Source organism: Artibeus jamaicensis, unplaced genomic scaffold (assembly GCF_021234435.1).
Source record: "Artibeus jamaicensis isolate MK-2021 breed Jamaican fruit bat unplaced genomic scaffold, CSHL_Jam_final contig_867, whole genome shotgun sequence".
In the NCBI taxonomy this organism is placed as follows: Eukaryota; Metazoa; Chordata; class Mammalia; order Chiroptera; family Phyllostomidae; genus Artibeus; species Artibeus jamaicensis.
Window position 1 is genome coordinate 10,469,686 of NW_026521995.1, and position 26,960 is coordinate 10,496,645.

The window sequence follows — 26,960 nt, forward strand, 5'->3', positions numbered from 1 at the left end:
GATCTCATTAGAGTGCCCGTGAAGAGTGCCCAGAGGAAGCAGGGACCTTCTCTCTGGCCCTGCAAAACTGAGGAAGGATTGTGTGTCTGCTGGCCCAGGAGAAGAATGACCTCCTGCTCCAGGACAAAGGTCCGCAAACTCATTTTTAAATGAGCAGCCTCTGCAGGTTCAAGGAAACCAGGACTGCTTTCATTAAAGAGAAGTGTGTTTCACCGGGGCTAGAATGTTGTGTAGGTGACTTTTCAAGTCTTACCATTGTGTGTGTTTGATGTTATTGAAACAGAGTTGGGTGAAGTCAAGACATTTAAGTGAAAATATTTCCTTAAAAAAATGTAGCTTCAAGTCCCCTCTCCAACTCTGAGAAGGAATACGGGAGAAAGGGGGACAAATGACAGGAGCATCTTGACACTTACTACACATTCTAGGGAGCCGTGGCAAAGCCTTCTTGGTCCAGTTCCAACTCATGGAACCTCACATCCTCGTTTCCACTTGGACAGGTCCCTGCCCTCACAGTGCTTCTTCCAGCCTTGCCTACGGAGGAGGGAGCAGGAGCGTCAGAAACAGGCCTGATAAACCAAATATTCTTAGGTTCAAAAATGGCAGCTGATTAACACAAATAGCCCACCGTGTCCAGGATTTTGTTTCATTTGATTCTGAGACCCGAGGACTCTATCCTTTTGCCTTGTTAAGACTTTGCTTTCCCCAGTTTTCTTCTGCTCATTGTTTGCCTCAGCAACAAGAAAGCAATTTTTATAAAGATGGATCCTTTAGTTAAATACCCACATCTCTGAAATTTTTGGTTCCCCAGGAGGGTGATCTGATATAGCCACGATCTCCAGAAGCGCAGCTGTAGTATGACGGTGAGCGTGTGCGATCCCAGGGAAGTGTCCTGCTGATTCATCGTGTGACGTGGTCATTTTCTCACTGCTCTTTGTTCTTGCCCCATAAAATGTTGCCGTGGCCCTCCAAACCTTATACAAATCTAGAAAACACTCAAGCTGTGTTTCTGTGGTGTACTGACTTCACTGATACTTTACAAGTCACCTTACAAAGCGAGTCTTTTCCCATTGTTTGGAATGTGAAAAACCACTGAAAATTACCGTGACTGAATTCCATCTCTCCTCCCCATCAGATGCCTTCCACTGTGTTCACTGCACGCTCACACTCTGATGGAGCAGGGTATAGACAAATCGCATTAGCCCCACTGTTGGACCACACTGCGGAGACGAGTTTGTCTGCGTCTGCTGCAGCCGTTTTGCACGTGTCAGAGTAAGTCTCCCAAAGAAAGCTTCTTACCAATAGTTCATCCCTTCGGTCTCATGAGCAATTTTCTTGGCACAGATAATTGCATCTGTCAGGTCATCAGTGAGTAAGGCTGTAAGAGAGAAAAGGTATAGGGTTAGCTCAGACTTTATTATTTGAGGTTTTCTTCACTTTTATCTCTGCTTTTTTGGAACAGGAGATTTGGAAGAACTATTAACCATGTTGTTATTTTTTGTTGAGCTTCTTGGCAAACCAGAGAATTCTTTTTGTTTCCAGATCACCCATGTCTTGGATTTCTTGAAGTTTCAGAGGAATAGATAAGCCCTGTTTTTTTTTGTTTTTGTTTTTGTTAATATGTTTAAGAAAAGAAGACACTAGCAGAATGTTTCTTACGTCCCAAAGAAACGCGCAAGACAGGACAGTGTGCTGTTTCCTCTACTCGGGTTAATTTGACATGTAAGATCTCCTTATATTAAACTTTGTCAATTGTAACTTTCTAATTGTGCATTACAAATTTTATCCAAGGTGTTTTTATATGCAGAATTTTTTAAGTTTTATGTCAAATACATCAATATTTGCCTTTGTTATTTTTCTGTGAATCTCAGACATAATTTTTCTCAATTGAAAATGTATTAACATCAGCATTCTTTCCTGCCTGACCAGAAGTGACCTCAAAATTCTTCTCAAAACAAATATGATAGAAAAAGGCAAGTAAACATGGAAGTCCAACATCAATTCAAAAGAACTTACACATCCCTATGTTCATAGCAGTGCCATTTACAATAGCCGATCATTGGAAACAGCCTAACTACACATCAGTAAATGAATGGATCAAAGAGAACTTTGGTACATTTAGAAAGTGGAATACAATGCAGCAGAAAGAAGGAGCTCCTACCTTGTAAGCCAGTCAGTGAAAGACAAACACTATATGATCTCATTTGTAAGAGGAATCTAATGAACAAAACCAACTAATGAGCAATATAGAACCAGAGGCTTGAAACATGGGATAGACTGACTGCGACTAGAGGGGAGGGGGGACAGAAGGGAAAGGGACTAGTTAGAAAACATGTATGAATGACCCAGGGACATGGACAATGGTCTGGGGATGGACTGTGGAAGTGGGCATTGGGCTGGGCAGAGGAGGGCAAAAGGGGGAAATTGGGGCAATGGTAACAGAACAACAACAAAAAATTAAAAAATAAAAAATGTGAAACAAAAGAGAAAAGAAGTCCAGTACCACTTCTGTTGCAGATTGGGTTCTCCAGAAGCAGATCTTGAGACAGGTTTGAGGTACAAGATATTTAATAGGGACCCACACATGTGGAAGCAATGGGGCTAAAGTAGGACTGAGCAGATGGAAATGTCCATCTCTGATACAGGTCCTTTGAAGCCTCAGCCAGTGCTGCCAGAAGCTCAGGAGTGAATATTGCCCATCAGAGCTGCCCACATAAGATCCGAATGGCCAAGTGTTTATAGCTCCACCCCACTCAGTCACTGGGCTGGGCTGCCCCAGGGCTCACAGCCTTAGCGGGAGGCAGACCCCAAGGAGGTGCTAGGCAGACTGTCTGCAAACACACAAAGGCAGCTGAGGCCAACGTCCTCCCTTCAAGAGAAATCTAAGCAGTTCATCTCATGCCCACCACCAGCACCAGAGATAAAACCCACACCATTTGATATCATTTCTATTTATCAATTAAAGAAAGGTTTTTAAAGAATTGGGTAATGCGTGATGCGGACTAAAGCACGATGAGATAGGCACTCTAGAATTCTTGCTGGTGGGAGTGTGGGGGGCTTTTCAGGCAAGCAGTTCCAGAGCCTGCAGCTGGTTCTCATCCTTTCACTCAGAGAGCTCTCTCTGCGTCTCTCCTAAGGAGATAACCGAGTGCTGTACTGTTTTATTTACAAGAGAAAATTTATTTCCAAATGGAAATCAAATCACCTCATAATTATGGATGTTCACATTTATAATTCCTCCATATAATAAAATAGCCATATAAGTCATATTTTATATACTTTAATATTGAAAACTACTCCCAACATGAGGTTACCGATACTGTAAAATTTTCTATTTAGAGCTATACTGTCCAATATGGTAGCTATTAGCTATGTGTGACTATTTAAATAATTAATACAATTAGAATTTCAGCTCCTAAGTTGTTTTTGCTACATTTCAGGTGCTTTATAGCACCTTTATTGTGGCCAGTGATTCCTGTATTAGATAATGTTTCCATCATCTCAGAAAGTTCTAGAAGATGACATTGGTATAGAGGGAAAAAAGTCGTAAAATCACCAGTATTTTAAGAAAGGTTAGCTCTTAATCATGTGATCACCAATGCTTTTAAATCATCACTGTGTATTTTCTAAATCTTTTACAACATTTTATCTATTATCAGAAAAAAATAATCAAAGAGAGTAATGTAGCCTAAAATGTTGCAGTTTAATGGAATATTGTAATACCAGATTATTTTTGTCAACTCAGTTGACAATGAAATTTTTTCTCAAGTGTGCTGGTTTAGTTACTAATTAATTGTGTTGCCTTATCAGATAGGCTAGGCTAGAGGATAAAGGTAGTGATAAATTTCTTTTAAGGAAACTCATTCTTAATGTGGCTTATTCTTTATTTAAAACACAAACATATTGACCAGGATAAAATTAACAAAAACTATGATCTATAAATGATAACAAATTGAGGCAAGATATGCAAATTTACTAACATTTGTCATATAGTGAAAAACTAAGATTTGTTAAGTGATAAAAGCTTTTGCCTTGTTTCTAGAAACAAGTATTTAGAATAATGATCCCTATTACTAATAGCTAACCTTTATAGAAACTTCCTGTATGTCAGGCACTGGTAGTCTCTTCATGCGTTATCTCTTAGTCCTCAAACAGCCATGTGGGTGAGCACCCTACATCCTCATACACTGAGGTCACACACCCAGTAAATGAGTCTGCACTCAAACCTAGGGCTTGAAATCTGTTATCACTGGCTATTTCCTTCCAACAGAGCTACTTAAGCAAAGATTCCCACTTATGGAACATCATAGACTAATGAAGTTGCTAATAAAAATATAAATGATTTATTAATTTTTAAAGTACCTTTATTTATTATGGGATTATTAAAACTTAAGTGCTTGGTATCTCTGATACATGTTCAAATTACTTAGAAACATTCTGTGTGTTTGCTGAGTGCTGAGATACTGTGGTTTGTGTTTGGAAGTGGTTGGGCCCCGTTTCCTAGGAGAAGTGGCTTCAGTGGGGCCTCCGGGGTGGAAAGGACACAGATTACACAGGGTGGGGGAGAAGCAGACAGTGTTTTATTGCACCAGGACTGGAGCCCAGTCTAGCCACGTCTGCAAACAGCAAGACTGGTGTTTGGGTGAAGGCAGTTTGCTTGGCAAGAGGCTATAGACCACCGGCAGGCAGGACTGGGCACTGTGGGCCCGGGTCTAGAGCCCAGGTACGGTGTTCATCAGCCTTCTGTTTTGTCATAGCACTGTTTTGTACAACTGAGATGTTCCAAAAGTGCTAGTGGGACGTGACTTGGAATTTGCTGAAGTGGTCTGATAAGGTGGTGGGGGCTGGGAAGTAAAGAAACTGAGGTGCACCTGAAAACACAATGGAACCGCCACAGAGGGGCAGCAGAGGGGCAGGAATGAGCTAAATTAGCACGTATTTCCAGGATCCGGGCCAGGAACTGCTTTTGCTCCATTTACTTACAGCAGACAATTCTGACCAGCCAAACACGAACAAGGAAAGGGTTATTATGTTGAAGGGCAAAGCATTATGCAATTGCATAGTTTATTCTCCTATATACAACAGCAGAAAGCAGTAACGATCTGCACAAAAAGGACCATTTTCGGTTGTTAGTTTCACTTCAGGTCTGTCTCTCCCCAGCATCCTCCGGCATCCCAACTAAAATACGATTCCCTTGCCCACAGTTTACATCTCTTTTTCATCTCTAGACTGACAAAGGCCGACTCAGACTGGGCTGGTGAGAAACAGAGATTAATGTAAATTGGCTAGACTAAATACAAGAGGCAATACTCACCTGCTTTTTCTTAGGCATCTCTTATTTTAAAGACGTCTATGATGTTGGGAGAAAATAAAGACTGCTGTTATAATATTATGTCCAAATAGTTTGAAGAAGGTAGGGAGGAATTTTATAAATACAATTTAGTTTGGCAGTGATAAGATTCTACAGCTTTGAAGATGGACATGAGGTGCATGTTTACTATATATATATATATATATATATATATATATATATATGAAATGTCACGTACCTTGTAAACATACCCTAATGCTAAATTATTTTCAGGTTCCATAACAAATGCCCCTACTGTGTAATACATGAGACAGATTGACATTGTCCATAATTAAAGACTCTCTTACCCAAGGCTGAGGGAGGCCAGTCACTGAGGGGCAATATAAAATCAACATCTTGTTTTCTATTTTAAAGCCGTCCCTAAAAAATCCCATGCTTGCTTGCTTTATTTATTGATTGATTTATTTTGTATGTGTATGGTTTTTTCCGACTCTTTTTTAAAAACTTCAGCTGAGAATATGTTTATTGATTTTATTTTATTTTTAAATTATTTTATTGTTGTTCAATTACAGTTGTCTGTATTTTCTTCCCACCCTGCCAGCCCCTCCAAATGTTTATTGATTTTAGAAAAAGAGGAAGGGAGAGAGAGAGACATTGATGTGAAAGAGAAAAATGGAACAGTTGTTTCCTGTAAGTGCCCCGACTGGGAAGGGAACCTGCAGTCTTTTGGTGCACAGAGTCATGCTCCAACCAGCTGAGCCACCTGGCCAGGGCAAAAAATCCCATGCTCTTTATGATGAGATAACAGATATGAATGTTCCTTCACCTCTTAGCATGAATCATCCAACATTTTAATTTCTAGAATCCAAGATGGTCTTGCAGATATACATTTATCCGGACTTCTTTAATTGGAACTAAATTGTACAATAAGATTTTTTTATTATATTAAACTGCATATAAAGTTAAACATGGCCATGATGGAATAACAGATTTTCTCTCCCACTATAAACAACTAGAAAATTAGACAAACTACATGAGAACATAATTTTAGACTTTACACATTAGGCAGTGCAGAATCATGAGTCTTGAGAGATGGAAACCAAACCAGGTGAGCCTTGTGATTGCCACGACTCTCTGGGCAGAGGCAGCCACAGGAGGGCAGGAATGGAAATGGAGACTAGATCAGAGCCAGTGAAGCTGGAATTTGTGGAGAAGGGTGCCTGAGAGGCACCCAGAAGGAGAGCACCAAAAATCTGCATATGAATTCCACGTAAGAAGGGATTAAAACATACCAATTGCCAACTATAAAGACAGTTGTGGGGCTGTACAGTACAGCGTAGGGAGTATAGTCTGTAATATTGTAACAACTATGGATGATGTCAAATGGGTACTAGACTTGATGGGGGAACTCAAGAGTTAAAAATTTTAGCTTTATTTATGTAGTTAATAGGCTTGGTGATTAACACAGGTAGGAAGCTATTGCTCCAGGAATTGGAATGTATGACTGGACCCACTCTGACTCCAGGAGACCCACTAATAATTCCACCTTTGTGCCCCAGGAGGAATGCAAACCATCAAGATGGTATCTGAGCCACTATGCTCCAGGGAGGGATCGTCCCTTGATAAAGAATCACTGGTCAGCAGATAAAGGGATGTTAGGAAAATCAGACTGCAGCCTTTATCTGATTAATATTTCCCCTGAATTCCAAAACCTTTACTTACTTTTCCCCTACCTCTTCTCCTTATAAAAAGAGGCATCTGATTCAAGTGCCCATAAAGATTGAATCCTTGTCTCTACTTATTGGTTCTGGTAGTGACAGGCAGCACAAAGGCTGACTTTTCCAGATTCAGACTTATGGGGTGATCACTTTGTAAGATATATAAACGCCTAATCACTATGTTGTATACCTGAAACTGATATGATGGTGTGTGTTAACTGTAAATAAAAAAGAAAAAACAAAAGAATTCCTCTGAGACTTTAGCTGAAGGCTACACTGGGCATGCAAAGGGTAAAACTCCTCAAGGTAATCAGTGAACAATTACGAGGGACCTGAACAGTTACAGAGCTCAAACTGGGAGGCACTTAATTTACAACCAGAAAGAGGAGAGAAACCTTGCCAAACACCCAGGACAGTCCAAAAAGACACTAGAGAAGGCTTGCCTTGGTAGGAAGACTAAAGTAGTTCTACCACAAAGACAATTCTAGAACTTTCCTGATTAGAATTAACTGCTTGCTAGGGTGAAACTCAACATTCCCCAAAGGAAGACAACAGAATCCAGATGCTCAGCAAAGTAACATATACTATGTCCAGTATCCAATACAAAGATATTAGATGTGCAAAGAAGCATGAAAATGTAAACCTTGACTAGGAGAAAGATTAGTCAATGGAAAACATTCAGAAATGACATACTGGATTGAATTAGCAAACAGCAAATTTAAAACAGTACTAATAAAAATGTTTATTTATTATATCAAGGACTTAAAGAAAAACATGAATAAAGTGAGAAAATGAAACATGAAACAATTAACTAGCACTGAAAAAAACGGCAGTATCTGAAATGAAACATTCAGTTGATGAATTTAACACATTAGGCATTTCAGAAAAAAGGATCAGAGAACTTGAAGATATAGTAATGAAGACTACTTAAAATAAAATACTAAAGGGGGGGGAAATGAAGAGCCTTAGTGACCTAGCATCAAGTGATCTAAAATGTCATTATAGTTTTAGGAGAAAAAATGAAAATTATAATCTCAGGGATTCATAATGTTAATGAGTATCAAAAAGATAAACACAAGAAAATATGCCAGGCATGTCCAGAATGTATCCAGCTACACACTGTGAGAAATAAATACATTTATTGAAGAAGATACAAGATATAAGAAACACTGTACATAGTGCAATGATGCCTCAGTTCCCTTCAAAGTAGGCACCTTGGGACCTCAGACAGTTCTCCCAATCATCATTAGCTGCCCCATCCTATTTTCATGAATCTTATTGATGGTCTGAAATCTCTTCCCTTTCAAAGGTGATTTTAGTGTGGAGACGAGCCAGAAGTCACAGGGTGCCAAATCTGGGCTGTAAGGGAGCTGAGTCACTTGGGTGACTTGATGTTTTTTTTTTTTTTTGCTAAAAAACTTCATGAGACGTGATGCATGGGCCGGCAAGTTGTCATGACCAAGCTGCCAATCACCAGTGGCCCATGGTTGTGGCCTTCTGAATCATCTGAATAGTTTCCATGGAGGAATATTGAAGCTTAATGCAAATTTGATACAGATTCATTGCTCTACTTGCTCAGTCACTTGGAATGAGACAGCCACACAGTGCATATGCCCAGTCAATGGGGTCTGCTGCCCCGACTGACTAGTACAGTGAAGTTGTTCACACACGCACATTCCAGCCCACTCTCCTTGGCTGCAGGTTACACTGATGTTGGGTAAACCGTTGTCATTTTATTAACAATGGCTGAACTTTTTCCATATATACCTTGTACATTATGATTAAATTGCTGGTAAATTGATGCTAAAAAGAAAATCTTAAGAGCAGCTAAAGGAAATAGTATACTTTACAAATGGGAACACAGATTTTTTTTAATCACTATTTTTTTTACAATAAACAAGTCAAACAGAAGACAACAGGGCATCTTTAACATATTGAGAAGAAAACATTTGTCAGTCTAGACCACAGAGGGAAAATATTACTCAAAGAAGAAAAGAAAATGACATTTTCAGATAAACAAAATCTAAGAGAATGCTTACTAGTAGACTTCCATTCAACATGGTAGATTCTGAAGTAACCATACAATAATGCATTCAATATACATGGTCTAAACCAAGGTTCAGCAAACTATGATCCATGGGCCCACCTTGTGTTTTTGTAAATAAAGTTTTATTGGAACATAGCCATGTCCATTCATTTACATATTATCTGTGACTGTTTTTGTATTGCATGGAAAGTTGAATAGCTATAATGGAGACAGAATATGGTCCACAAAGCCTAAAATATTTACTACTGAGCACTTTAAGACAAAGTTCATTGACCTCTGTTTCAAACCTTCCTATTGAAAAGCAGAGCTTATTAACTTGGCTATAACAGCAACACCTAACCACATGCTGTCTATAAGTAACTCACTATAGCTATAAATATACAAATAGGTTAAAAGTTAAAGAAATATACTGTGTAAAGAAAGTTAAGTGGCTATATTACTGCCAGACAAAGTAGATTAGAGGATAAGAAATATTACCAAACGCAAGGAGGGACATTGACTCTAATGGTAAAAGGCTCGCTACATCAAGAAGACACAACAGTCCTCAATGTCTATGTACCTGGCAAGGGTGTTTTGCTTTCTGGATGTTCTAGGGAAGGATCCATTTGGGTTGCTTATTTTGGTGTTGGCAAAATTCAATTCCTTGTGGTTGTAGTACTGAGGTTCCTTCCTAAGGGCTGGATGTCGGCTAAGGGTCATTTCCAGCTTCTATAGGCCCCCTAAATTCTGTGCCTTTGGCCACCTTTTCCCATCTTAACAAGCTAGCAATGGTGGGTTGAGTACCTCATATTTTGAAGCTCCCTTCCTCCTTCTTTTTTCATCAAATCTTTCTCTAACCACATCTGGGAAAAAATCTCCATTTTTAAGGACTCGAATTCAGATCAGATCCACCCAGATAACCTAGAATAACTTCCTCCACTCAAGGTCAATACCTTTATTCACATTTGCAAGGCCCCTTTGGCCATGTAAGGTGCACTATTTACAGGCTTCAGGGATTAGAAAATGGGTGTTCTGGGAAGCCATTATGGGAACTATCATTGGAGGTAGTGCCCAAGTCCAATGGCCATGTTCAAAGGGAAGACTTCATTGGCAAACTGAGGGAGTGCTAATGAGACTGACTAGGATGAGGAGGAGTTTAAAAGTCATACCTGCAGGAGGGTGAAAATAGATAAGGAACGTTTTAGCCCAGAAGATACAAAATTGAATATGAGAAATGTCTACTAATCATCTTCAAATATTCAATAACTTTCTATGTATAGAAAAGAACAAATTTGTTTTGAAGAAATTCAGAAGGAAAAACTAGGATTAATGGAAATAAGCTAAACGGATATAGATTTTGGTCCAACAAAAGCATGTTCTAAATTAAGGGCTGAGCAATGATCAGGTGATCTGCCTCTGAACACAGTGAGCATCCTGTATTAATGTAGGGCTAGGGACAATTTTCTAGATAAATTACCATATTGTTCAATCATTTATACATTCAAACATATGTACTGATCATCTTGTATATGTCAAAGGGAAATTAAAAGTTTTATTTCCTGCTCCTAAAGAATTTGCCATATGATTCTGTCTCCATCCTTGCTTCTCATTTCTACCATCCATTTACTTAATAAATAGTTATTGATCTCCAACAATGGCCAGGTACCATTCTAAGCACTGAGGAGACATCAATCATCAAAACAGATAAAACTCCTGCATTCATTAAACTTACATTCTAGAGGGAACTCAGAAGAGACGATCATGTACTGAGATCTGTCGTTCTGCTCCTGAATACCTCTTACATCAGTCTCTTCTCCACGCTCCCATCCACGACCATCCTCAGGTCTTTCAATCTCTCACCTCAGCAATGGCAGTAGCACCTAATTGGTGCCTTCTTTAATGTCTCTCACACTCTGCTTGCAGGTCAATTTTTCCGAAACAATGCTTCATTAACTAACTTTTATTGATTTCCTACTGCAGGCAGGAATCAGTACATGCTCCTTAGCTTGGCTTCCAAGGTCCTTTATAGTCAGAGAGTCATCAGCCTTTCCAACCACATGACCTGTTATTTGTTTTCATGTCCCCCTTGCTCCACAGAGGACAGATGTCTCACCTCTCCCCGCTTATGCCCACACATCCTCCCCGTGCACCTCTTTGCCTTTGCCATCTTCCTTACCTGGAATGACTCTGCTCTATCTCTGAATATCCAAATCTTGTCTATCCTCCAAGTCCTAGATCAAATATCACTGTGTCTACAAAACTTCATGATTTTCTTAATAATATCTCTTTCCACTGAAACCCACATTATTCAACCCACATATGCTGATAATGTTGCAAGTAACTTCACATAAACATGGGTTCTTTCCCTAATGCCAGAATTCATGTCTGATTTGTCTTGCTATCCTCAATTCTGTGCACGTCTATATTTCTTAAATTATTAAAGTAGAAGATTTGGAAGTGAATTGTAGCTTTGTTTATACTATTGTAAAACATGACGTGAACTGTATTTATATGTCTCCTTCTGCATAAAGAGGCATAGACTGTATCCTTTGAGTGAATTGCTCGTGGAAATGGGTTGACAAATAGCTTCCTCCTTTTTACTGAAGATATTTATTATCTCTATCCATGAAAAGGTAGTAAGGTCATTTGTCTGTCCCACTGTCTTCATGGTGGGCATTATAAAAATTATCCTAGAGGGAATAAATCATCTGTTGACCAGGCCATAGGATCCAGAGTGTCACCTCGGGGGACTGTTGAATAATCTATCGGCCTGGTGTAAACCTAACTGCACATCTGAACTGCAAATTTTAGCTAATTCAGAAAATGGGTGGCTATTCCATTATCAGCTTTCATGGCTCTGTCCCTGAGGATGAAAACCGAAACCATACCGGAGCAGGCAACACGACAGTAGTTCATCTCTTCTAGTTCCGCACGTCGGCACCACATGTAACTGTTTATCTGAAAGATGCCGTAGTCGATGCTTCCGTCCTTCAGCACCTTCTGAGCTGTGGTGTTGTAGCGGCTCTCATAGTATGCCATGCAGCTCCCTAGAAGGGAAAAGTTAGAAATGCCGGAGAAAGAAAGGCATTGTTTCTTTTAACCCTGCTCTTAGGAGAGAGTTCCCTTATATATGCTACAAGAGTGCTCTGCTCCAAACAAACCCTGGGGAAGGTCAGGGCCAGTGGCACAACTGGGGGGCACATGACGGGCAGGGATGCACATCTAAAACTCCACACCTAGTCAGTGGCTTATCTGGATTCCTCTAAAAGTCAGGCCCACCCTCATGATGCCAGCAAGGGTGGCATCATTTTCTCCTTCCCTTTCAAGTGTCATTGGTACAGGACTCCAGAAGTTGGGACATGAGGGGCAGTGGTAAAGCAGTGGGGCCCCAGGGAGGAGGAGTTGATGGGAACATGTGAGCACCTAGTGGCCATCCCTGGTGGAGCAGAGTATGGAAAATCTGGGAGTAAATAAATGGGAGTGTACCTAGAAGGGGCCTTTGACATTCTGCGGGGTGAGATCAAGGGTAGAAAGAGAAAAGGAAGGGAGAAATCTCACAGTTTTCAAGGCTAAAGCCCTGGAAATTGTCCATGCCAGCCCTCAACAATATCTTTGCCAGTTTACAGCGAGGGTAGATTTTGGGCTCAGTGACTGTGGCCAGACAGCCAATCAGGGCCAAGATGCTGGCAGCCTTCATCCTGGGGCCCGTGGAAGGCAGAACCTGTCAAAAATTAGAAGACCAGGTCAGACAATCTTGCTTTGTCCTGAGGTTAAGTCTGTCACCAATGAGAACTTCAAAATCTGCCGGCCGCAGGTGTTGAAGGCCAGAATCAGGGAACAGCGAAGCACAGAGGACCCAGCCTGGGGAAGGAGTGAGTGCAGCTCTTTGCCGAATGCTTACCTTCAAGTAAAGGCTCTGTTGCTAGGATCAGGCAAGCAAAGAGTTCAGTCCTCCTGGATCCACCCAGCTGGGAACCACGGAGGCTCATACATTCTAGGATTCTCATTAATTTTATCAATAGAAAAAAAAACAGACTACAAAAAGCTAGGCGTTCCCTAGAGGTGTAGAAACAGACACTTAATTCCAGCCACAGAGGAGATATACATGGGTCTGTGAAGACAACTTCACGATTTACTGTCTGAGGGTTGAGAGAAGGGAGGAGTTTCAGCACCTTAGCTTTCTTCCATTCTTTTTTCTTGATTCTTTTCCAAATGTGGGAGCATTCATTCAAAAATATGTCTTACATCACGACTGCAATATATTTGGGGGACTGCTCCACCACTGTTTCATGGGGCCTCCTACAAGTCTGGTGTCAACTGATGAGTAGGAGGGGGACAGAGGACGATGGGTCACAAGAAGAGGAAAGTGTAGGGTGTTGGAAATAGAAGGGCCATAAAGGAATCCTCTCCGAATTGTTTACAGTGGGATTAGGATCAATAGTGCCATCCCTCATCAGTCCCTAGTTTTCCAGAAGCGCTTTCTCTACCAAAGTAATCTGTCTTCCCCACACATAAGGACCTTGCTGGGATGGCAGTGGAGGGAAATTTCTGATAACTGCTTGTGATACCAAATATGATATTCTTACATATTTCCCTGCCATATCATTTTCTGCACCTGCCTTGAAATTCCTAAAATTATAGGTTTCTCCTCAGGTTCCCCAGCTGACAGGTGAAGCTAAAAACAGGGCTGAGTGTTTGGCAAAGCCAGAGGGAGGGAGAGTTTCTGAGGGGCCTTAAAGTACCTACACAATAAGGAAGGTAAATACATGTCATCAGGTATGTGGAACACATGCCGGTCAGTAGCAAGGATCAGCAAAACCCACCTGCTTTTACTGGGGCATAGCTATGCCTATTCAGCCATGCATTGTGTATAGCTGCCTTCTTCTTACTACAATGGCAGAGCCGAATGGTTTTGTTAGAGACTGTAGGAACCACAAGGCCTAAAAGATAATCTGACCCTTTAAAGAAAGAGTTCCTGGTACACAGCACTGAGCTGCGCCCTAGTATTGGGCCAGACATTGAGAGGGAGACGAACAAGGTATAAGATGCAGAGCTTACCCGTTAAATTGGTTTCCATCTCCTGCCTTAAAATCTTACTGGGCTCAAACAAATGAAATTGAACCATACAAAACCCCATAGTGATGGCAGCCCCAAGCACAATGTTTTACACCCCTCAAGCCAGAGGTTGACATTGATGGTCCTTTGGGCAGGTGACTTCATCAGAGTAATTTAGGTTTTATTAAAGACAGATTCCTGAGGTCTGCCCCAAAGGTATTGCTCAGGTGAATTTGTGGAAGAAATACTGTTCTACTTACTCAGTTAGTGCTGGGCATCGCCCACGAGTTTCCTGCATCCCATGAAGATATTTCTAATTCTTCCCAGGCACGAGGGATCCTGCCTTTAACCAAGACCCTTTCTATAGAGCCTTAGAGAAAGAAGAATTCTTAGCTCTTTTGTCTCCAACTGCCTAGAGATTCTAGAATTCCATTCTTGGGACTGAGGGGATCACTACAATCTGGGCCTTCCTACCTCTTTATTTCTTCCCTAGCAGCCCTCCTCACTACTCAGTGCAGCCAGAACCTCCCATCCAAGGGAGAGCTCTTCTTTACAGCATCTGTCTCCAAACCGACCACAAATCCCATCAATAAAGTTGAGCATGTGCTCTCAGTAGGTAAGCTACACTCATGTATCTCTGTACTAATGTTACTTAAATTATAGATAAACAGCAAACTAAAATTCAAAAAGGATGAGATAGACATGAAATTAACATTTAAATTTTTTATTAACAGCCAAAAATGCCTGGCTATAATTAAGTTGTTGTTATCAATAAAATTTTAGTGGGATAGACACGATTGAATAAGATTTATTATCCTATTCCATACTCTTGAAAACTTTAGTTAAACAGTTTTTGGATCAATAATTAAAGGGCTAGTTTCAAGGTCTCTTTATTTTCGTGCTCAAATTTAATGGCACCTTTCAAAGTGATTTTCATTGTGATATGTGGATTAAGCAGAAATTTATTAGACTCTGCAACAATAATCATTGTATTCTTAAATTCTATCTACCAATTATGCAAATGTTCTGTTGAAATTTACCTAATAATTTTTGTTTTTTCAATCATCAATCTCTTACAAGTTAATTGGAAATTATGACAGTCTTATATTTTTAACAAATGGCTTCAAAACCACCAGTGTTTCCTTTTGAAAGATTTGGAGAGTTTGAGAAATTATTTCTTATAGTTTTGGAAATGTGCAGATGTAAGATCTGATTCTTAATCTCAAATTTCAAAACTCCAAAAGTGTAAAAAAAACAGCAACACACTTTCCTCTCAGCCCTCTCGGGCGGGCTCCCAGTTGCCTCCCCCAGAGGTAACCAATGCTACAGCCGTATATTCCGGGGATATCGAATGTATATACATACTAATATACACATGGACTATGTTCTTTTTCTTCTCACGCTGCTTTGGTACTTTGTAAAATTTGATAATATATATTAAAGATCTATTTCTATGACTGCACAGTATTGCATAATGTAACAAATTTAGCCAACTTAGTATAGATATAAATTGTTTCATTTTTCTATTCTAAACATCCTATAATTCATAATCTTATACATGTTATTTGCATGTTTTCAAAAATATCTAAATGAATACATTCCTTCAGATTGTTTTTGTAATTTTGCTGGATATTGCCCAATGGCCTTCCACACAGGCTCATGTAATGAAGAATGCCTTTGCCCCACTGCCTAGCCAGGAACTATGTTATTAAACTGTTTCATTTTTGCCAATCCGCAAGATGGAAAATGATTTCTCAATATAGTTTCAGTTTCTATTTACCTTATGTCAAGCTGGTTGAGCATCTTTTCTTATGTTTAGGAGCTATTTGTGGGGTTTTTTCCCTCTGTAAGAACTGTTAATCATATGAGATATTTTATATGTTTATTTTTCAAACATATTTTCCAAATTTGTTTTGAATTAGGAACATTATTAATCAGTGAGAATTGACAGATTGTTTCTTTTTTCTTTAAAAACACATTTAGAAAGTTTCCAGTATATAAAATAAATATACAGAAGTCATTAATAGTGTTACAAGACAGCAATAAAAAATAATTTAAAAAATTTTTAATAGCATGAAGAATTAAGCAAGTTTAGATCTAACCAAATATGTGTAGAATCTATATACTGACAATCATAAAACAGATAAAATCATCAAGAAGATATAAAAAAATATATATATACCATGTTAATGGACTTAATCTATAGGTTGATCTTCTTTCTTTGCAGTTTGGCAGTTTCTTACAAAGTTAAACAAAAACTTATCAATCAAACTCCCTAGGTATTTATCCAAATGAATTGAATATTATGTTCACAGAAGGAAAATATTCCAAAAATTTATGTGGAACCACAAAAGACCCCAAACAGCCACAGTAATCTTAAGAAAGAAGAGCAAAGATGGAAGAAATATGCCACCTAGTATCAAACTACACCACAAGGCCATAATAATCAAAATAGCATGGTATTGCTATAAAAACATATATAGCTCAATGGAACAGAATAGAGAGCCCAGAAATAAACCCACGCCTTCACTGCCAATTAATATGTGATAAAGGAGGCAAAAACATACAATAGGATAAAGATAGTCTATTCAATAAGTGGTGCTGGGAAGTTGGACAAACATGAAAAAAATGAAACTAGACCACCTTCTTACACTATACACAAGAATAAACTCAAAATGGATTAAAGACTTAAATGTTACACTCAAAACCATCAAAATCCATGAAGAGAACAAAGGCGATAAAATCTTAGATGTTACCCATAGCAATATATTTTTTGGATATATCTCCTCTGAGTAGGGAAACAAAATAAAAAATAAACAAAAGGGACTATATCAAACTAAAAAAGCTTTTGCACAGCAAAGGAAACCATCAACAAAATGAAATGACAATGTAGTGAATGGGAGAACACATTAATCAATGATACATCTCATCGATACCATCAATGAGATTTGGTATCATCAAATGATACCAAAATTTATAAAGAACTTATAACACTCAGCACCAGAAAACCTCCTGAACAATCCAATTTAAAAGTGGGCAAAGGATCTAAATAGGCACTTCTCCAAAGAAGACATAGAGATGGCCAATAGACATATGAAAATATGCTTAATGTCACTAATCATCAGATAAATGAAAATTAAAACCATAATGAGATATCATCTCACTCCTGTCAGAATGGCTATAATCAATAAATCAACAAACAACAAGTGCTGGAGAGGTTGTGGAGAAAAGGGAACCCTCATGCCCTGTTGGTGGGAATGCAGACCGGCATAGCCACTATGGCAAACGATATGGAGTTACCTCAAAAAATTAAAAATGGAACTCCCCTTTGACCTAAAGATTCCACTGCTGGGAATACATCTGAAGAAACTTGAAACACTAATCTGAAAGAATATATGCACCCTATGTTCACTGCAGCATTATTTACAATAGTCAAGATTTGGAAGCAGCCCACATGACCATCAGTGAGTGAGTGGATAAAAAAGCGGTGGTACATTTACATAGTGAAATACCACTTGGCCATAAAAGAGAAAGAAATCTTACCTTTTGGGGCAGCAGTGATAGACCTGGGGAGTATTATATTAAGTATAATATAATAGTTAATTCCCCAAGAATTAAGTATTAATTCTTGGGTCCTGTACCTGTTCCAGGATGAGCCTGGAGCATCTGCTTAGTGCTCGAACCTACAGAAGAGCTCAAAAGGGGAGACAGAGGGACAAAGGGTAATAATACATCAAGGGGAAGAGGAGCCAAAATGAAAGACTCCCAGTGGCCAAACTGGGACTATTTGAGCAACAAAATAAATAACTACAGTATCAGATTCTAACTCAGAGAATAAAATAAATATCCAGGAGTATTTACTGATATGAATAAATAAATATGGAAAGAAGAATCTTAATAATGTGTGTATATGCAGACAACCCCTCTCCAGGAAGTGGAGCTTAATTCTCCTTCCTTTGGTAGGGGCTGGACTCAGTGACCTGCTTCCGACTGGGTATGGGGAGGGGGAAAGGGTAACTTTATTTAAGTGGGGAAATCTGGCGGACCCCACCGTAGCCAGTGATGAGTCATGTTCTGTACTCCATGATGCAATGTGATGAGAGAGACATTTCAGCTCTGTGCTTTCTTCCCCCAGCACAATCACGAGAAAGCGTAAGTCAAGCCCCAAAGGAAGGACGTGTACAGCAAGTACGTGGCCAGTGCCATTCCAACATGTTCAAGTCCTGAAAAACCCACACTGAGAGCCTGCTACAGACTGGAAGGGTTGAGGGAGATACAATGACTAAATGTGTCCTGGACCGCATCCTGGCATAGGAAAAGGATGTTTGAAAAACCAGTGAAATTTGAATAAATCCTGTAGTTAATGCATCATAATGACATTAATTTCTTATTTTTGAGGAATGTACTGTGGACACATAAGATGTTAATGGTGGGAAAGCTGCATACAGGGTGTGTGGAGTCTGTATCATCTGTGAAACTTTTCTGTAAGTCTAAAATTATTCCAAAACAGTCTAAAAAATGTGCTAGTTTAGCATACCACTAATAGCCACTTATAAACAGAAAACAAGCATCTATGTGTGACATTGTGATTTATAAAAAGACGTATATACTTGATCTGGTCCTCCATTTCTGGAACAGAGCTTCTAAGACCCTTGGAATTTCCTAAGTGGTGAGTGATGAATGTGCCTTGATATTCATAACAAACCCCTTTCAACCACTCTTGGGTTTATGTTAATGAGGTGACTTTTGGAAAGCACCTAAGGATGAGGCCTGGTTGCTGGGGGAACCACCATCTGATTAGAAGGCTGGGATTTTCTCCCACCCCCAGCTTCCAAGGAAGCCGGGGAAAGGCTAGAAATTGAGTTCAATCACCAAAAGCCAGTGTTTCAATCATTTGTGCTTCTATAATGAAGGATGTTTGGAGAGCTTCTGGGTTAGTGAACTAAAATGCATCCATGTGCTGGGAGGGTTTGCACCCCAAACCTCACCCAGACAAAAGCTCCTATGCTCAGGGCCTCCCAGACCTTGTCCTGTGTATACCTTCATGTGATTGTTCAGTCGTATCCTTTAATATTCTTTGTAATAAACCAGTAATCTAGTAACTAAACTGCTTTCCTGAGTTTTGTGAGCCCTGCTAGCAAATTAATCCAAACCAAAGACAGGGTTGTGAGAGCTCATTTATAGCTTGTTGGTCGGAAGCCTAGGAAACAACCTGGACTTGTGATTGGCACCAGAGTGGGGGACAGTCCCATGAGCCCGAGTCCTTACCCTGCAGTGTGTAACAACATTATCTCCCGGTAGGTAGAGTCACAACTGATTAAAGTTGGAGGCCACTCAGTCAATGTTTGCTGAGAATTAAAGAATTGCTTAGTGGTGCTGGAAAAAAACACACACAATAGACCCGTTTATTGTACAAAAAAGAGATTAATCTCTAAATGTAGCAACTCTTTTAACTACTTTGCCAATGGAAACTCAGCAAACGTGTAACAAAATATTCTCAGAATCCCTTTTTGTCTTTACAAATATTGCAAAGATTCTATTATTTAAAGCCCACATTTTAATAAATGTAACCATTTAACTTCTACTATAGTTAACTTTCACAATATAGTCTGTTCTTACTCAATTTTTTAATAAAATGCAACCACATTGGTGATATTCTATAGCATCAAAAATGCCATTTATTGCAATAAGCTGATAGGAATGAATGGATACGTTTTCCTCAGTTCTTGTACTCAGGACTGTGTAAAAGGAGATGAGGACCCAGAGCAGTAGAGTTTGGGTAGAAAGATTCAAGCTGCTAACCTCGGACATTTCCCTCCACAGAGCAACCAGCCACAGACACATCAAATGCAGAGTTCGTCATTCTGATGGTGACAACAGCAGCGGTGACTTTAAATAAGTGGGTGTAGTTCTTAGTTCAAGGCTTTCGGAGATCTGGAAATCTCCTGTAATTGTATGCAAAGGAGAGATATTCCTGTGCACTTTTCTGGGCATAAACTCTAAATCCGACCTAGTTTTTAAAGGAATCAGAAGACTTACAGAATGTTAAGAATTGCTACTTCTGAGACTGATTAGACCAGTGATTTTCGACCCGTGTGCCACAGCACACCGGTGTGCTGCAAGAATTTTTAAAACATGCAATACCTGACTAGTCAGGGGCACTGACCTCTCTTCCCTTAGATAGTTAGATATAAAAGTGACAACAGCCTACACAACAGTAGCTGTTCAGTGTGAACGAATCAAAATTATACCTATTTTCATCAGATTGATAAAAAATTGGTATTTTGGTGTGCCACAGAATTTTAGTAATTAGTGCATGTGTTCCATCGGATGGAAAAAGTCGAAAACCGCTGGATCAGACGGCTTACCCCAAGGAGCACGCTGCCCTGCCTGGAGGCACACACACAGGGTATGAGTTCTTCGTGTGTCTTTCATGCCACGCTAATTTTGCACTTGATCCTCCTTATGGTTTTTATTTCTTGACATTTTTAACATTTGCCAAATGCATAATGAAAGGTCTCCAGTGTTCCAAACACTCGCAAATCCTGGCGTGGTTCAGGACAGTGGGATGATACTGATGACTCCATGAAACACATGGTCACTAAACTTTGTGGCACCCCAAGAATTTCTGTTGATTACTGTTAGGAGAATGTGTGTGTGTGTGTGTGTGTGTGTGTGTGTGTGTGTGCGCACGCGCGCGCCCAGCCATTCCTTCCCACTGCATTTGTTCCGTTTCCCTCCACAAACACCCAGCCATTTGCAGACGATTTTGCTGCCATCGTATTCGCAAACCTTCCTCGTTTTGACTCTCATGTGGGTCAGCAGGTCATGTTGTGGCCATTTCCAATTTCTTTCAGTCCAAGATAAATGCAGAAAGAACTTGCACTGTGGCTGAACTCTCCTTAACATTTTGAAAGGAAAATGTCTGTGTGGCATGACTTTTTCCATCACTTAATCCAACTGTGCATTCCCAAAATAAGGAAAACCAGCAGGCACAGAACTGCTGGCTCCTGTCAGTGGCCAAATGGTTGCAGCTATAAGCCAGATAACCTGGGGAAGAGCCACCAACCAAACTATGTTTAGGCTTGAACCCGGCCCTCTGAAGGAGGGCCCTGTTTCTGCTTGAACCCTGAATTGGTTGCTGCTATTAAGTGGGAAAGAAGTTTTACAGGAATTATTCTCAGGATCTTGATTCTCTTGCTGTCTTTTATTTATTGTATCTGAGGTTTGCAGTAATTTGTAAGCGTGTGTTTAAAATTCCAGTTAACGTTTATCTCCATTCCCAATGCTGGCAGGCTCCAGTGGTCAGAACGAAATTGTCTGGTGACCTTTCCAATGCATAATTTAGATTCAGGAAAAATCACAGGAACAAATCTGGATTCGTGAAGTTTATAAGTGAAAGAAAGACTATTTATAAACAAATAATGAAACCAATCAAAATGAAATTTTTTAACAGGAAGAAACTCTAGAAATGTTTTAGGATAGTCCCTTCTTTCATAGACTAACAAGCTGAGGGCGCCACCAACAAAATGGAAAGGCATCCTACCGCATGGAAGAAAACCTCTGCAAGTCATATAACTGATAAGGTGTTAACATTCAAAATATATAAAGAACTCATACAACTTAGTCACAAAAAAACCCAAAACAATTTGATTAAAAAGTGGACAGAGGATCTGAATTTTTCCAAGGAGCACACAGATGGCCAACAGGCCCATGAGAAGATGCTCAAACCCACTGCTTACAAGGGAAATGTAAATCCAAACCGCAGTGTCATGTCACTCCCGCCTGTTGAAATGGCTGTTGTCAAAAAGGCAAGAAGGAAGAGTTGGCGAGGGTGTGAAGAAGAGGGAACCTGTGTGCACTGTGGTGGGGATGCCAGTGTGTGCAGGCAACAGAAAACAGTACAGAGGTACTGTTTGTCCTCCAAAAATTAAAAATAGAACTACCATGTGACCAGCAATGCCACTTCTGGGTATTTATCTGAAGGAATCCAAAACACTAATTTGGAAAGATATCTGCACCCCTGTGTTCATTGCAGCATTATTCTCCATAGCTGAGATATGAAAATAACCTAAGTGTCCATTGATGGATGAATGGGTAAAGAAAATTAGATTTTTACATATGCACACACCCTGGAATATTACTTAGCCAGAAGAAAATCTTGCCATTTGTGATGTGAATGAACCTTGAGGGCAGTATTCTAAGTCACAGGTGGCAAACACCAGGGCCGAAGGCTGAATCTGGCCCCTACCCTGTTTAATCGGGCCTGGCACCTTGTTTCTACCGGGGGCAGCGCTGAGCTCTTGCTTAACCGTTAAGGAATAGCTACGTTTATACAGTCCTAAAATTGCATTCGTCCCTTTGAAGGCAGCAGCAAGGCTGATGTACCTGCCTGCTGCAGTGAAAATGAGTTTGACACCACTGCTCTAAGTGAAATCAGTCAGACAGAGAAAGACAAATACCACGTGATGTTACTTATATGTGGAATCTAAAACCAAAAGGAAACAGAAAACAAGCTCATAGATGCAGAGACCGGATCAGCACTGCCAGAGGCGAAGGTGAGGGGTGGGAGAAATAAGAGAAGAGAAGAGAGTCAAAAAGGCACAAACCGCCAGTTATGAAACAAACAAGTCAGGGGGACATCATGTCTGGCATGACGACCGCAGTTAACGCTGTATTGCATATTGAAACTAATAAAATGTCATATGTCCATTGTATCTCAATTTTTTCAAAAGAAAAAAGCTGAGGTTCCAGGAGTTACTTTGCTGCATTTTAATATGGAGCACAAAGTTTAGCTTTGAGTAAGCATTTAGTCAGTGCATGTTGAATGAATATTTGTGATTGAGTGATTTGCCATAACAAAGAGCTTTGTAGGGCTCGGCACCTAGTCAGAGCTTAATAAATGCTGAGTTAACAGAACATATTGATGGAAGCTCAGTTCACAACAAACAAGGATAAATTACCACTTACTCCGGACGTACAACTCTCCACAAACTAGCCCATATAACCATAACACAGCCAACGCTTCCCTTCCCCGCACAGCCATCATCCAGCAGAGTTCCGAACGAGACCAGCAACTATGGCCGTTGCCCAACACCCTTTACACACATTCACTGGGAAGAGGCTAATTGACTAAGGCAGTCTGTGTCCCTAGAAGCTTCTTTCCTTTTATTATCTCTTAGAGCCCTGTCCCTCTCCCCACCTCCCGAGTGTTCAGAAGCCTGGCCCCTATTTCTCCTCTCCTCCACAAGGTCATCAACCTAACCCTGTGAGGTACTCCCACCCAGACAGCTCCTCACTTTACAGCCACTCCCTATTGTCCATGGTCTGGGATTTTACACTTTGCCTCGCACATCTTAATGTTTTTTGCGGATTGCAAATCTGGATGGGTTTTCACAGCAGAGTCTGTGCCACTAATGAGGTTGCATAAGAAAAGCTGAGGACCCAAGATTGAATGGAAATCCCACTTGCGGACCCAGATGCGGTAATAGTATTCGATATTGACTCAAACAAGCATTGCATGGATGTGATAAACCACGGACACTTCCAGGAGGCTATTATTTCTCATTTCAGTTGTTGATTTGTGGCAACTCTTGCTCCTGTATGTTTTTCCTCTAGTAGCTTGCTTTGTGGAGCATTCGACCCTCCCATCACTAGTTTGTGTGTAGTCTGTGCCTTTTCCTGGGTATTAGCATCTCCACTATCAAGTGGAGAGGCAGGCAAATGAGAAACCCAAATCAGTTCATCTTATTTTTAAGGCAGTTCTCATAAAACATTTCAAGGAATAAGATGTTTAAAAGATTGGTAAAAATGAGTTAGGGGTTTCTGTGAATTTAAACTGGTCGTGCCTTTCTTGTGTTCTGCTAGAAAGGATAATTGGACTTAATTTGATTTTTGGTGTCCAGATGTTACTGAATAAAAAAGCCCTCATCTGCCTTCCACCACAAAAGCCAAACTCGTGAGGCAGGGGTGAATGCAAAAGGAAAGAGGTTTCTGTTCAGGTGCTGCGTGATCTGAGAGAATGGTGGACTCCCTGTCTCAAAGTTCATCTCTTCTGTGAAAGCCGAAGTCCAACTGTCCTCAGCAAGACAAAAACAAAAGCCAGTGACCAGAGTTCCTGCTCCATTTTAAAAAGCCCACAAGCAGCAGCTTAGCGATCATCCAGGTAGCTTACCCTGTACCCAGGCTTCCTACTGGAGCCTGCGTGCAGAGCCTGCATGCAGAGCCTGTGAAAGCCACTGGCTACATGGCTGCTAAAGCTGCAAGATTGCCCGAACCCACCATAGAGTGGGAATGCACTGGTGCATTCACCTGTGCTTCACCAGGCTGGGGAGAGAGAGGGAGAGAGAGAGAGTCTCTCCTGGAGGCAAGGGGCAAATGTGGCTGCTAAGGCCTTATGGCCCGTGGAGAGGACAGGCCAGTGTACCATCTGAATGTAGGTCCCGAGCAACGAGCCACAGGCAAGAGAGTGTTTCTTTGTTCCTCTGGGATTATATCAGCTTTGGGTGTGGGATGGACCTAGTGCTCTCCCAATGTGGCTAATCAACTCCCCAAACTTCTGTGTTCTTCCCCTGGGTCCACCCCCAGCCAACCCCTTCCTACCCCAGGGTAGACTGACAGACCTCTGGGCAGCAACTCCTCCTGCACCATTTGATTTCTGCGGTGCTGTTCCTGCCTTCCCCTGGTGCCACCCCCAATCTAAAACCGGAGGAAGCTGTGTTGCAAAACTCCAGGTCCTCTCCGTGGCCCCGGGCTGTTTGTGAGGCATTCTTTGACTGGCTGCGCGCCACGCCCTCAGCACTTAAACTTCCGACCTCTGTCTACCAGTAACACGGAGATCAGCAACTAGATTCAGGATTATTAGGGTCTTTTGGGAGATTAATGGAAGATACTTACTTGGGCTAAGGGAGAATCTGCTCTTTTATGTTTTAAAGAGACTCCACTTGATAACTAACTGCATATAAAAGATGAAAGTGTGTGCTTTAATCTGCTACAATTTAGCACAACTTAATTTTATTTCCTGTTAAAAAATATACTGTGACATTTTTGCAAAACAGTACTTCTCATTTTTAATGGGTTTTGATGACTCAGGTTGGCTTTTCCCCCTTTACTTGTTTAGAAATATATGATGTCTCTGATTATGCTTACATATGTTCAGTGTGGAGCAAAAGCTGAAGATAATTGGAAATCATAAATTTTGTAGAATTTGGAAAGCCTGAGTCTTTTAAAATATATAAGAATGTTTTAGAACACTCTAAACTCATTTGCATAGCTTAGAAAAATCCAAGGACTAAATTTGCATTTCAACACTCCCCCACCCCCCCTTCTGCAGCTCTGGGTCCTGGAGAGAAGCCAGGGACGCTGTAAATCTGCCGGAGAGCAGGGCTGGCACCGCTGGGCTTCCACAGCCTCAGAGCAAAGCAAGGAGGAGTGCAGCCCCTGATCATGTCACAGACTGCCCCACGGAGAATGTACTGCTGGCTTCGCCCCTGCGCCCGAGGAAACACGCGTGGAGCCGGAATCAATGCCCAGGGAGAAATACTCCTTGCCTTGGAGACAAAGACTTTATTTTTCGGTGTCTAAAATAAATGCACAAAGTCACATGAAAGGAAGGGGAGCTACGCAGAGACCTTCTGTCCCTGGTCTCTGCGTGCGCCCCAGGCCCAGCCACGACACTCCGCGCATCGCGGGGCGCAGGGCCTTTCTTTTAGATTTGTCTTACTAAGGACCTGAGCACTATGAACATGGTTTGTTTTTTAGATGTACTAATAATATCAAAATTTGAATTTGAAATGATTCTTTAACGTATGAGTTTCTATTTGGGGAAATGTGTATTAGTGTGGTTTGGTTTCATTTGAGGTCCAAGCAGAATGCAAGTATATTGTTCTTAAATATATTGAACTTATTACTTATTTTGCTATTTAGGGACAAAAGGACAAATGGCTTGACGTATGGAACTGTACCAAGAAACGATGTGCAGAATACCTTTATTTTAGTTTGTACCGGCCCCCGTCTTTGTACTGAAAATAATCTGTTAGCTTGCTTTTATGACTGCCAGCAGGGCCTCTTGGAAAGAACAATATCTTAAGAGTTTTAAGAGCTGGGGATCCAAGGCCAGGAGCTTTGTCAGAACTAACTGCTTCCTTTGCCTCATAAAACTGCTATCTACATCAATCTATGTTTATTTTTCTCCTGCTTTTCAATTTGCTTAATGGACTTCAGCTGAAGACTTTCCTCCATGTCTGAGGAAAGTCAAGTCTCATAAAGCCCTGAGGACTTAGCCGTCAGAGTTAGGCATTTCTGCATTATTTTGTCTGACTTTCATCTTTGCTGCTGCGGAAACAATGGCTGCAGAGCCCCCTGGACCTAACACCCAAGGCTTGCAGCCTGGCGAGCAATAACCAGACCAGTCAGGCCTCCCCACCCTCCGCTCCCCCTCTCACTGCATGGGTCTCCGGCTGTCCTGTCTGCCCTGCCTCAGCAGCCTCCACCTCTTCCAACCCTCCTCCTTCTTTTGGTGTTCTTTTACCTCCAATCTCAACTCACTCACTTTTCTACACTCTCTCTGACACGTATTCATAAGTCAAAAAATGATATAACCTAACATTCCAGTTTACCATGGCAAGTGCTGGAAGGGTCCACATGATACATGAGATGTCATCAGGTCTTCAAGAAGCTGACACCCCAGTGGAGATGAGCACTGGACATTGGGGGAGGGATGGCAAAAAGGAGCATCAGTTGCTGGAGCGTCAGAGAGGGCTGAACTGAGAGAAGTAAGATGACCCGATGATGGAAGTTCTCACGGCCAAGCCGGGGCTGAAGAAGCTGAGGTTCTAGACTTGATCGTCAGACC

General features: G+C 40.8%; 1 protein-coding gene across 1 annotated transcript; it reads right to left on the minus strand.

The window, feature by feature from the left end:
- Window positions 1-461: 461 nt before the first annotated feature.
- On the minus strand, window positions 462-26,960 carry LOC119063895 (lysozyme-like protein 1). The gene is made up of 5 exons (XM_037165473.2): window positions 26,725-26,960; window positions 12,611-12,773; window positions 11,941-12,099; window positions 1,297-1,375; window positions 462-531 (listed from the first exon to the last, which is right to left on the minus strand). Exons 1-5 carry the CDS (start codon window positions 26,749-26,751, stop codon window positions 462-464), a joined length of 498 nt encoding a protein of 165 aa, XP_037021368.2. The 5' UTR covers window positions 26,752-26,960.

Bases quoted from the DNA above. Each gene is read 5' to 3' on its own strand.
- LOC119063895 (XM_037165473.2), bottom strand. From the start codon at position 26,751: ATGTGGACCCTTCCAGCACTTGCCATG. The intron at 12,774-26,724 runs GTAAACTGGAAT...AATTTTTGACAG, and splicing joins CCCTTCCAGCACTTGCCATG to GTTCTGCCTTCCACGGGCCC. The intron at 12,100-12,610 runs GTGAGATTTCTC...TTTCCCTTCTAG, and splicing joins GGGCTTTAGCCTTGAAAACT to GGAGCTGCATGGCATACTAT.